The sequence below is a fragment of the Chroicocephalus ridibundus genome, chromosome 1 (assembly GCF_963924245.1).
Source record: "Chroicocephalus ridibundus chromosome 1, bChrRid1.1, whole genome shotgun sequence".
Classification (NCBI taxonomy): Eukaryota; Metazoa; Chordata; class Aves; order Charadriiformes; family Laridae; genus Chroicocephalus; species Chroicocephalus ridibundus.
In genome coordinates, this window is record NC_086284.1 from 188,763,347 (window position 1) to 188,776,888 (window position 13,542).

General features: G+C 38.3%; 1 protein-coding gene across 1 annotated transcript in view; it reads right to left on the reverse strand.

Moving 5' to 3' along the window:
- CNTN1 (contactin 1) overlaps positions 1 to 13,542 on the reverse strand; it is a 259,935-nt gene that overhangs the window by 20,599 nt on the left and 225,794 nt on the right. Inside the window, exons 20-23 of the mRNA XM_063323139.1 lie at positions 11,911 to 12,145; positions 8,116 to 8,219; positions 1,732 to 1,918; positions 85 to 197 (exon numbers count right to left, since the gene is read on the reverse strand). Coding sequence (XP_063179209.1) covers positions 85 to 197; positions 1,732 to 1,918; positions 8,116 to 8,219; positions 11,911 to 12,145 — 639 coding nt within the window. The remainder of the gene's footprint in view (positions 1 to 84; positions 198 to 1,731; positions 1,919 to 8,115; positions 8,220 to 11,910; positions 12,146 to 13,542) is intronic.

Below are 13,542 nucleotides of genomic sequence, written 5' to 3' on the forward strand. Positions count from 1 at the left end.
ATTAGGTACCAAAATTCAACACTGTCTATAAAAAGCACCTCATGTAGCATACATAAAGATAAAAAATATTTTCATAGCTCATACTTTGTATCCTTCAACTGCAGACTCATTTGACTTTGCCTGCACGTGATCCCAGGTGATGATGTACCTTGAACCAGATCTTACAGAACTGATAATTCTTGGACGTTGGCTTGGAGCTGAAAAGCAACATACATATAGTGTGCATATGAATGACATTTCATAAAAATTCAGTGACATTTTTATTAAGACATGTAAAAAGGGAAATTAGGCTGATCTTTATATGATTAAAGGATAGTCTTCTTGCTGGAATGAACTGCTACAGCTCCAGCCAGGGAATTTTGGATGGCTTGTGCAGTGGCTGCTTTGTGGCTTTGCCTTTCTGCGTTGCCAGAATGGAAGTGGCCAACATTACCCTTCACTATGTTGCTGACCATGTGGGTTTGCTGGCATGCAGCTATGTTCAGAACCTCCCAGAAATGTGGCTTAAGTCATATTTATTCATTGAGATTAAATATTTAATTAACCATTTAAAGGCATTTCTACAGCATTTAACTCAGCAGAAATCAGAGTACCCCACTGCAGATACCACTAATTATATTTCACCCAATAAGCTTATAAAATGGAGTTCTTATTCAACGCAAATGAACCCTGTAGGTGCAAGTTGTACAATACACTATTTACTGACAGAAATCCTCAAATTAGTTGTACATACTTTTAGCCCATGTAAGTATGTTTTAAAGACACAAGATGTGTTCTTACTTGAACATTGCTTAGCATTTGTTAGTACTAGGTATCATCATTAAGACAGGAGCTATATCCAGAAACCTATTATATATCCAGAAACCTATTGTGGCATGTAGATTAAAGGGTGTGATTCAGGTCACACACTCTTCAAGGCTGCCTGATCCTGGCTCCCGCTACTACTAATGCAAATGGCAATTGGTCACATTTTAACCACCAGAATGCAATCTTTTTCATTATTGACTAAACAGAAAGACAGGGTATAGCTGACTAAGTAATAGCTGGTTTGAATTGTTCATCATTTGGAATATCATGTCCAGCTCTGTGCACCCCAGTAATAGAAAGACACTGGTAATATGGAGTGTGTACAGCAGAGGGCCAACGACCTGGTGGGGAGCCAGAGCACTTGCCCTGTGAAGGGAGGGTGACGCAGCTGGGCTTGTTCACCGTAGAGAAGAGACTGCTTTGGAGGGGCTGAAGAGCCATCTGTCTGTTTTTACAGGGAGGTTATCAAGAAGATGGACCCAGTCTCTTCAAAGTGGTATGGCAGGAGAACAAGTGACAAAAGGCACAAATTTCATTAAAAGAGGCTCAGACTAGAAGCTCAGAAAAAGTCAGGCAGTGGAACAGGTTTCCCAGAGAGGCTGTGCAGTGTCTGTCCCTGGAGGTTTTCAAGATCTAGCCAGGTAAAGCCCTGAGCAACCTGGTCTGAGCTTGTAGCTGACCATCCTGTGAGCCTATAATCTTATTCTCCTTACTGTCTTTTGTAAGATATCCACACTGTAGATGGCAACGAAAGAGAGGAAGGAAAGCCTTAACAAAAATTTTCAGACAAGGAACCGATACCATATAGAGGGAGAACACTGGGTATATGCATGAAAAAGCAAGTTTGAAAACTTGATGGACGTGATGCAACATGAAATAATGAAGTACATGACGTTACACTTAATGTAACACTCATTTACTTACGTGCTTTCCTGGTAATAATATCGATGGTTCTACTGGGAGGCCCATAGCCTGCACTATTGAAGGCAGAAACATCTACATGGTAACGAGTATTAGGCTTCAGGTTTTCCAGTTTGGTTGAATATTCTTGATTGCTCACTTGTACCCGCTGTGCAGCTGCTTCTTTATCATGAGCAGCCCAGTAACGAATCTGTAAGCAAGCAAATTAAAGGATTAAATTTAACATATTTAGTCATAAAGAAATTTTATCAGAAATGATGTATGCTGGGTATTTCTATACTACATACTCTGGGTAACAAGTGAGCTAAAAGAAATCTAACAGCAATAGCATGGAATTCCTTCAACAGGCTGTGAATTTAACCAAGTTGTATATAGACATAAAGAAATAGAAAAAAAATCAGATTTTATTACGAAAGCTTTCCTCACGGTGGTTTAACTTGTTCTCAGCTAAGTCATTAGAAGTCTGGGAGACGGATAATGCCTTCTATTTTCTTCTTGCTGTTTTGTTTGAGCATTTTACTCTCAACTTTAATATTGTTTTCTGACACTACAGTGTAGACTAAACTCTGCTAATGCTTTCACAATATTTTGTTTAAAATGCATTATAAATTTAATCCTTTGGTACTTCTATCTAGGGAATGAGAAGTATTCACTCATATTATCTGTATGCACAGCTATGTGTACCTAACCATTTTCTAAAGTTCTTTGGCTAAATTCAATCAGACTTCATAACACAACAAGACATTTGTCAAAGTAGACGAGAAAGAACCTGAAAATGCTTGAACTATGTGAAAAGCATAACTGCAAGCTTGTAAGATCTTAAAATCCAAATTCAATTATCTGCACATAGAACTTCTGTGAGGTTGTTTTTCCCAAGAAATTGTTCCATTCTACTTTAATTCATTACGCATTACAAAGCACCAGTTTAAAAGAGAGTCATTCCTATGGAGTTATGCCATTCCATAGAGTCTGTCCCATACACGGGGTCCTATTCTGCATGGCCTTGTGAGATGCAAATGAGAGCAAAACACTGTCAGTCTCTGGGTTTTGTCTGGTTTATAACCATTTGCATAAAACTAAATTACTGCACTAACCTGAAAGAGTGGAAAGCCATGCCCATTACATTTTGGTTTCGAGTCGTTTTACTCTCAGCATTTCTGCTTGGCTTCTGCCTGCCTTCATAACGATTTTTGGGTATGCTACATGAGGACTTTTTAAAATCTTTTTAGGAAGAGCTCAGTGTTGTTGTTAATTTCAGGCTCTAGGAAAAATCTTGTTTTGTAAGATTTGACTAGTGACATCAGGTATCCTGTTATTTTATCTTTTAAATAGCAACCGCTTTAATCTTCTGTTCTGCTGACATTAGTTTTCCTTGGAAACTTCATTTAAGGAACAGGTTAGAAGAGTATATAGTTTGTCATGGTGTTAGTATCACAAATTATGGGCGCAACCCTTGGCTGGCAGCTTGTCAAGGCCTTATTTTCTCCTGGTCATGTTTATATTAAAATGCTTAATAAGAACATTCGTTTTACCTCAGACCATCTACTGTGGATGAATGAAGGGAGGTGCAGCAGAGCACTTCTCTTCACCTACTTCAAATGTCTTTGGACATCGTAACAGTCACTTCACAGAGGTTACTCTCATTTAAATAGTAAAGTCTCTCATCAGAGTTTGTAGCCTCGGTCTTGCCCACCAGTTTTAGAGGTTACTCATGCTCTAGTTATTATAAATGTGACAATATCATAGTGACTTTTCTCACTCGTTCCTGGTGTAGAGGCCAAACTGGCTTCCATTTTTAAATACAGTATGCATACCTGCCTTTCAGCAGGCATGAATGGGTAATTTTTTAGTAATAGAAATACATGTCCTGCCCAGTGTTTTGTAAGTTTAATCCACTACCATCCTAAACATCAGTTTACTGTAATTTAGGCACTCACACTCATGAAATTCCCCCTTATGAAGGTGGCTATTTTACTGAGTCAACAGCCTTTGCCCCAAAATGAGTGAGGAATGTGCACCCAATCCATCCTGCAGGCTTCTCCAGCAGGGTGGTAACATCCACTTGATGGTTTAAAACTGGTTTGGATCTGAAACTGTCACAGCCATGTCAGCTGAAGGTCTGACTATGATCTTTGAGTCAGATTTTTTTTTATATGATTATAATTAACAAACTGTTGTAGATGAGCTGCTGTGGTCGAATGCAACCAGCTGTATACCATAAGCTGTTAACTATAAGCGACTGACTCAACTGTGAGAGGGTGTGTGCTTCAGGAGCTGGAGGACGTCATGTCGATCTCTGTCCCTAAGTTCAAACAAGTTTCTAGCCTGCAGCAAAGGGATGTCTGAAAAGTTCTAGGTGGCCAAAAGTCTACTAGCCTTTGGTCCTACGACAGGACCAATGGTAGCTTTGTTATTGATATTAACTGGCCATTGAAGACTAATTAATTCATTTTTAGTATGTTCTATTATGTTAATTAACTACCTGCTTTACATAAAGATGGCAAGCACACTTCATGGGAAGCTTTTGTTAATCATGGGGCATATGCTGGAAGCCTTTGAATACCTCTGACTTGCAAAACTTTCTACAGCCCTACTGTTCATTTGCACTACAGTGATGCTAAGGGCGTAATATAACAATATACAGCATCAAAGAAGACAAGTGAGAACAATGCATGAAAATGTAAATTACTTCACTGAGAGCATATTACATTTCGGGCAGAAGTAATAAAATGTAAAAATTAAATTAAATTTAAAACCCAAATACTATTGTTCTTGGCTGCAATGTTGTGGACTTAACTACTCCTATAGTGTGTGAGCTGTGTGTCACATTCAGAATGTTCTTCTTTACCTCTTCATTAAATATAAAGTCATATCGTCATATTTGGATCATTGTAACTACTCTAGGAAAAGAAAAAAATTGAAATGACTCCCTTGAGAGCTAAGAAAAAGTACTGTCTTCTTTACGCTATTCCTACATTTCTCTTCTCACTCATTCTTAAAATATTTTAAAAGTCTCTTGAAATAACTTGGAAATTTCTTTCACTTCCTTGCCTCTGTGGAAGTGATATCTAGAATTAAGTGCCCCATTGCTTCAAGAAGTCACATTTTCTCACTTTGCTCTGTAGCCCCTCTCTCTTTTTATTAAAGAGCTTGGATAATAATCCTGGACACTCTGCTTTTTCCTGGTGCTCTGCATTTACCTTGGTAGGGTAACCCATAGGTAACAAGTCCCCAGAGGACACAGGAGCGTATTTCACCTCAGCTCTACAGTTTATTGTGGGAGATAAGTCAACAGTGATCTGTGGGAAGGGAATGCCTTTGAAATCATGAATTAGTGCAGCCCTCCACGCTGAAATCAGGGAAAACCACTCTCTTTTGTGGTCCTCTCCTCTATTCAAATTTTAATATACCGAAATACTCCAGAAATTGTTTCTGTAAGTGTCACGAAACAACAGCTCTCATATTCATGAATGTTTTACATAGCAGAGACATAAAAGAGATACTTTATTCATATTAATAAAGAATGCTAATAGCATATTTCAGTAAACAAGGGACAATGGTGGTGAGCAGTGGTAAATTTGTTTAATAAAATAAAAATATATCTATTGCATAGAAGCAGCAAGAAATACAGATAGTGTCTTTGGTATTGCATGCACTGAAGAGCTGTGGCTTTTAGGAGGCTATTGCAAGAACTCATAAATCTTAAATTCTCTATATGGATGGAGATAGTTTTCATACTTTATCTCTTCTTTAAGTGTGAGCTGAGGATACTCCTCTGTAATGGCAAAATGTATCAGCTCACACTCATCACCATAAGGGCAGTCATCCTGACAGTATGCATTAGTGTCAAGAAAATCTGACTCCTCCAGGTGTGAAAAGCATTGTGTCACAGGTGAAATACCTTTGCTCAGGGTACTCCCACCTCTTAAACTCCAGCATTTAAAAGGTCAGTTATGCAATAATTGGTAATTATTGGTAATAAAGAGCAAAATGAAACTGAGGTGGTGTTCTGGTGAATGAGGGATTTTGCTAATTTGTGTTACAGCTGAGTAGTAATTAAAAAATAAATATTGGACTATTTCTTGATGCCTATAGAGATAGAGCCTTCCAGACGTATTCACAGGAATTTTATCATGTAGTTTGAGTGCTTCTTCCCCCACAACTTCACACAAGCTATCTACAGCTTTGACTTTCCCGAAGAGCCCCCTCTATTTTTGCCCTGTCCCATCGCTCCTTCAGGAGTGATGGGAGATGTGATCCTCAGGAGCACAGGACTTTCTTTTTGTCCTCAGTGCAGAAGCACAGGTTTGCCCTTTGCTGCTTTCCCCACTACTAGAATGAAGCTGGTGATTGCTCTAGAGAAAAAGATCTCAGAATTAACACCCTACTGAGCTCTGTGGGGCAGTAATTCACATGCCTATTAGTCTGTTTATTGTGTAGCCAGACAGCAACTTTTTTCCATAGTCCTGATAACTAGAAGGTTACTTCAGAAAAAGAGAAGAAAAAAAAAGAAAGAGAAGAAATTCATTCTAATGCTACTGCTCACTTTACATATTCAAGCCACCCAGTTCATACTGGATTTGTGGAAGTGTAGTACTTCTCTAGGAATGAGTGGACAAAGTTACGCTCCAGCTATTAAAATAAGCCATCACCTCTATATTCTGTCTAACAGAGCTCTCCACCCATTCCCAGGGTATCCCACCTTTCTTCAGAACAGCACTTATTCTGTTTTCAGCCCAACCAAAGATCCTCCACACTTCCCCCGCCCCCCGCCTTTTTTCTACTGCCTGTCCTGTGCATCTGGTTCTTTCCTGCTGAATCCTCTCCCCTCCCTTCTTTCCTTTATTTCCCCTGACAGCAATTCAGATAGCTTCATGTAAAATAAAGTAAAATTTTAAAAAAGGACCAAAAGTGGGTTGCCTATGGGAATATTCTCCCACCATGTTCTTCCCTGTTCATCCTCACCCCTCCAGGCTTCCTCCCCCTTCCCCACCACAACTTTCAACATCCATTGCCATGCTCTATTGCTACTGCAATCCCAACCTTTCCAGTGCTCTCCTTGTTGCTGCTCTCTCCACACCCCGACAAGTTCCCCAGTGTCTGCCTGTGCTGGTTATTCAGGGTGCACAGGCTTCGTGCACGGTTTCTGCGCTGACTGTCCAGCTCGGGAGTGCAACACTCCTCCGTGGCTGGCTGGGTCGAGCACTCCACCTGGCTCTCAGTTCCAACCATGAACTTGTCTATTCTATTCTAGTTGCACAATGCCTATGAAACGCCAGACCAGTGGGATGATTTAGTAAATTAGGAGTTACTGTTGGTGTCAGTGTGTTAATTCCAAACCCCAGCATCCTCTGCTTGTAATTTTAAAATTTGATGTGTGTACTGTGTACAATCAAGCTTTGCATGGGACACTATGCTAGTTCTTATTGAGAACTTCGCTATGATCATGTTACAGTATCCCAAAAGTATTACCTAAATCTCATGGAAACAGAAACATAGATCAGGAAATATAGAAACAAGTCCTACTAATTAAAAGAACATTTATTCAAAGATTCCAGTCATAAAAATGCATTCTATGAGGTTAATCCACATTCGTACGTGCTCATTTTGGAACATAGAGGCTACCATCAAGCAGCCAACAACTTAAATCACAAATCAACTAACGAAGGCCCAAATCCCTATTTTGGCATGTAGCCAAAGTAAGACGGCCGTACACTGCAGAGTTCATCGGCATCCACTCTGCATGGATGATGTTAAGACTTCCCTGCCGGAGTACTACGTGGCCATTTCTGGTTGCACCCCCCACCCTGTGGCTGTCGTCATCGTTGTACAAGGGCAAGAAAAATTTTTACTGGTAGTGACACTTAGTTTTGGAGCAGATGAACATACCTTTAAGCTCTTTTTCATGTGGAGAATAGAAACCATGAACAAAACATTATTGTCTTGCACAACAGCACTGTCTCTGTCACTTACTATAGGATTTGTGAGTGAGTTATATTAATAAATGCTGATAATTTAAATGGGCCACGTGTTATTTACAATGTCATATCCGTGTTGACAATTCCACCCAAAACTGAATTTCAATATGTTTTGAGAAGTTAGAGATAGGCGTTCAATTATGTAACATAAAGAGACAAGATTATTTTATGAAACAATGATGCCTTTTTTCAGTTCAATAATGAGCACATACAATTGTTGATATGTTTTAGTAATGAAGTACATAGCATCAAAAATAATCTGTTTCTCAGGATGTGAAATCTGTACAGCAAATGGCACCTACAGAGAAGTGAACCCTAAGAGACAGAATGCTACAGCAGGAATTGCCCTTGAATTTAACCACTGAAATAAAATGAATACAAAGATATATAGTGTCACCTCTAAACTCACCTGATATCCTTCCACAGATTTATCAGAAACATGGTGCCAAGAAACAGACATTTCAGAAGATGACAAAACTTTGACACTCACATCTGTAGGTATTTCAGTTGGAGCTGGAAGACAAAACACATGTTAAACATCCAATTTCATCCAGTGACATTGTTATACTCACTCACTCCTCTCACTTCACTATTTCTTATAATTTTCTTGGTAACAGGGGGCCAAGTGTGTTATTTTTAATCTGTTTTTACTTGAGTAAACTTTAAATTTGGTGATGATCTGTATGGGAAATGACTCTATAAAAACAAAGCATTGATTCTATTACTTGGCTCAGACTATGCATTTTTATGCTTCAACAGATTCCATGCTGAAATCTGTGTAAATTAAAAACAGGCTTTGATAAATAGAACGAAGCATCCAGTGATCTCTTACTAAATTGGACACCAGCTCACAGATTATGTACATCAGATTTTTTAAGCTAGCTACACACAAATATTCATGTACAAGTCACTTAGTCATGATGATACAAAGTTTTTATGAGACCAGATATTAGATATAGAGCTGGCCAGTGGCACATATAAACTTGAACATGGGTGTGAAATAATCCAAGAGCACCCTTCTATTAGGTATACATCACAAAGTTGATTTCGTTTGTGTTCTTAGTTCTGGACACTGGCCAATGCAGAATACAGACCATTATAATGCAATATGCTTTTATTCAGGCCTTAGAATATTAAGTTCTAGTTTAATTGTAAGAGGCTGTTAACTTCATTGTCGCTTGCATTTTAAGTGAGGTAAGGAATTTAAAAAGGCTTAAACTTAGCAATGTCTATAAAAGATAAAGTTTTCCAAGCTAAGAACAGTTCCCTGTCGTGAATCTTTTGAAACAAGTTGCAACAGACAGACATGGCAGCCTGAGCTGAGGAAAGCTTTCATATACTTAATCTTCCAACTGGGCATCCAGTCAACTATGCATCAAAACAGCCACTGTTAAGAAAAAAATCAGTTACATCTCTCATGAAAAGTATCCTAGGCAACAAAATAATCTTATATGCAAAGTTACCTTTTGTAATTGTCTTTCAATGACTGTTAATAATGCAAATGTGTAATTAAAAAAATGATACATTATTGCAAAATTGTTTTCACAATGACAGGAATTTAGATAAGCAAGAGGCCTGTGCACTCATTACTACCAAATATTACTCACTACCAGCAATGGCAGGTATGACTAGTAGTTGTCAGATATGGAACTTGGCTAAAAACACATGGGAACACAGAAATTCCCCAGTCACTAAAGTGAATAAAGATGGCCACAATTATAACTAAACACACATAGATATATTACAAAATACACAACTTAGTTGAAACGCTGTCATGATATTTATGTCTGTATATGTGTACGTATATTTATACATATCCATATGGAATATTTTATGACCATATTGCTTTCAAATCTCACTAATAGCTTTGAGAAGTTGTGTTGTCTGATAGTTGTAATATCACATATCACTTGCTGATTCAGAGGTACAGAAGTACAGGTGGAATAGATGCGATCGTTGAATCTATTCCCAAATCACTGTCAGACTCTCCTCCACTCTATGTTCCATATTGAAAAGATTCAAGTGCCAACAATTTTGCTGATACAATACTCTAAACAATATTTCATCTGCTTATTTATGAGCTCCAAATAATTTATATCCCTATTTGGCATTTTTGTTCTATAAATATTTTGCAGTCTCTCCCAAGCCAGAAAGATGACATCAGCTGCTTTTCTCTCTCCAGCCTTCTAATTCAGTAAATCTACCAATAAAAGAAGCAATCACGTGGGCTTCACAATATGTTGTCTTCACTGAAGAAATAGTGATCATCACACAATTAGCTTCTAACCTCAACTGTACAAAGTTAAGGCTGGGAGCCAGTAAGCATGCTGCAAGGTACTGAGGTGACTTTGTGCAAGGCCTGATGCCAGCAGAAAACTCTGCAGAATGTTCTTTGGATTAACTTTCATTACACCTACTGGAAAAATTCCTTCTAACCTGCCCTCCTGCTCCTGGATTTGATATGGTCAGTAGTCAGGATCATAGCTCCGCACAGGAGCTGTGAGCACTACTGGTAAGGTTTGGATCACCATGAATCTTATTGTTTTGGGGACTCTTGTGCTTGAAATCAAAGAAGAGAAGTAGGTTCACTGAGATTCTATTCCTTTTGTTGCCTGGACCTGGCATCATTTAAGCACAAGTGTTTCTACCAAATGTCTGGACTTTGTTAAAGTCTATGATAGAACACCAGCAGCCACTGAAGTGACTTCTTTATCTGGAAGCTGGCACTACTGCACATTTGATTTTCTTCTGTTCTTCTTCTTTTTGGAGCTATTAGGCTCTGCCATGTCTCTGAACTTAGAGAGCTACACAAACACTCTGCCATCCCTGACGTGGTTAGTATAATCCCAACATAAACACGCAGGAGTTTATCAGTCAGCTGTCGATAATGTCTCTGAGGAAGGATGGATACTGAAATGTTATTTGGCAGATACGGCTTTTATTACACCACAGCTACTTACCAACTCATTAATACAAATGCAAAAACAACTGTTCTCCTGCTATAGCAGCTGTTGAAGATGATATCCTAAGGTACGCTTTTCTGAGAAAAAGGATTAGTATTAACCTTTTCAGAGAGCAAAGTGTCGCTAGCTTGAATCCTGAATTATCATAAGAAACAAAAGGACTATTTTATCTTTTCTCTGTGTGTGGGCGATTTGTGTGCAAAGTTCCCATTAGTGCTAATGGGAATCATGAACATAAATCTCCCATAAAGTACACAGAGTAAAGAACAGAGTCGGAAGTGTAAGAATGTGGCCTTGTTATCATATCCCTCGCCTTGGCTCTTTGGTCGGGAGCTGTTGACTTTGTGAAGGAAATTCTGCTCTATGAGAAGAAAAATATGAGCAATTCTTCTTTGGCTTTTTGGCAGAAATTAATAAACCTTATTTTTTTTTAAAACAGACTTGAGTCATTATGTTGCGATTAGGATGTTGTATATATTTCTTCTGATTTAAGGTAAACCTTCTTCTAGTGCTTTCTCTCTCATGCTAAGTTTGGAAATGTCATTTAAACTTGAATCCTAAAGATCACAGCATGTGAAATAATTCCAGCAGAATTAAGAAAAAGATTTTAGTGAAATGTCAAGGACGCCTTCATTAAATTATTTACTTGATAGCTCTAACATTGAAACCAGAAAAAAGAATGTGGCAGTGATAATTTATATTAGTATCTAAACATGCCTGAAATATAAATAGATACAACTGAACTATCAGTTCTGATAGTTCTGAACTATTCCTTCACAAGTTTTGGGCTAAATTCTAATACTGATCTACTCGAATAATAGGCTTTAGTGTGGTCTGTTAAGAAGAAAAAACCCATACATACGTCACAAAGATGCATTAAAATCACAGAGGCATTGCTAGATCATGTTGTAAATGTTTTAGGTAAAAAATGTGAAGACCAGAATTTATTTTTTTTTTAAATTCCTAAATCTTTTAAGAAGCTGTGTGAAAATCTTGAATGCTTCCGTGTATTGCTCATTCAGACATCACGTACAGCCAAGTGCTCTGCATCGCGTAGAAAATAGAGTCTGAAGTTATCTATTCAGAACAACTGCAAGTGTTCTGTGTGAGCAATGTATGCCCTCCTTGCTGAAGGTGTACATTGCTTTATTAATCAGTGTCTAGGACAAGGTTCTCTTTACTGATGTTGGTGGTGCTGATCTGGGTCCTCAGTGTAAAACTTATCTGGAACCTTTACTCACCATCTTGTGCTGAATAAATGACAGCAGTGAGACTGAACGGTCCATCCCCTTTGTTGTTAAAAGCTTTCACTTTTACTTGGTACTGGGTTGAAGGTGGCATTGATTCATCCTTGTGGACATACCGGCCAATCTCAGGATTAGTAACTGTAACTCTTCTCCATTCTTTCTCACCAAATGGCTTGAAAGCCACTATATAACCAAAGTTATTGCCATAGTGGTATTCTCTTGACAAAGGCTAAAGAGGCAAAAGATAAGACATTACTTTTTGTAGCCAACTAAACAAATGGATCTCTAATTAAATATAAATAATACAGAAAGCATTGATACGTGCATTGCAAAAACACTGAACTAAAGTTCCATTTTCTCTTGGCTTGCTTCTGTGGTTTGCCCCCACCTCCTTTAAAAATACACCATCTTCCTTTAACAATACACCATCTTCATTATGCAAATCTGCAGTAGTAGCATATCTGCTACTAAAACATTTTAAGATCTTGTTCCTCATCCAAACTCAGTGCAAGACACATCACGTTATGTCCTACAGAAAGAACGAAGAATGACTGTGTACTAAAACTGCTGTCAGCTATAGCTACTAAAAAAGGTTTTCTTGAGGAGTAAGTGATAGTGGATATGTAACACAGACACATTATGCAAGTATACGGATCCATGTGCATGTGTGGAGATAGATATTCTTGTGAAGCACAGAGAGAGGAGACAAAATTTATGTGGCTGGCCTAAATTACATTAATTTACCTAAACTTGGTCACCTAGGCAACTTGCACCACTGACGAATACAGATGGACACATTCGAAGAAGGATTCATCCTACCACTTTTCACTGATGATGGAGAGGGTCCAGTTACTGATTTAGATTATCTACCTAGATTCTAACTGGTAAAAGTTCAAGTGAAATGACTCCCAATTTCAGCATGAGCATTAAAGGTACCTATCCAAGATATTTCTTAAAGCTGTAGCTGATTTTCTATATCTGGGAATACTGGAAAATATAAAATTATGGAAGACCATCTGCTATAATGAGTTTTGCTTCCTTAACCAAAGCTCTACATTCAGTGATCCCTCCTCAGTCCATGGAGCCTTTACTACAACTATTAGACAGTGCACTCAGTGGGCCAAAATCATGTCATACATCAGTGCATCTGAAGGCTGACCAGAAGCATCCTTTGAAAATAAATCTCCTGCATTACCTTTTCCCATACTGTAAACCTCACAGAGATGAAATAGGTTATCTTGAGGCAAAGGGCTTGGAGGAGTACAACAGAAACTAATTATTCTCCTTAGGTGTTTGCCCACCACTGTAGCACTTCAGCCAACATGTGTGGAGATATTCTGAGCAAGGATTTATGAAACTTAGATGTTAATAGTGGAACAAGACAAAAATCCCACCCTAGCTCACAAATTCTGATGTTCGTATTCCTTTGAAGCTAGAATGGAACTCCAAAGATTCTCTGAGAAAGAAAATCATGGTGAAAACTCACCAAGTGTTTGGAACACTAGAAACATTCACATTTTGACTTCAGAAACATAACACATGGATTAGAACATTAGTATACATAATACAACAAGAAAAAATTAAGGCAAACACAGATGTCAGAATTCAAGATTTGAAAAATGTCTG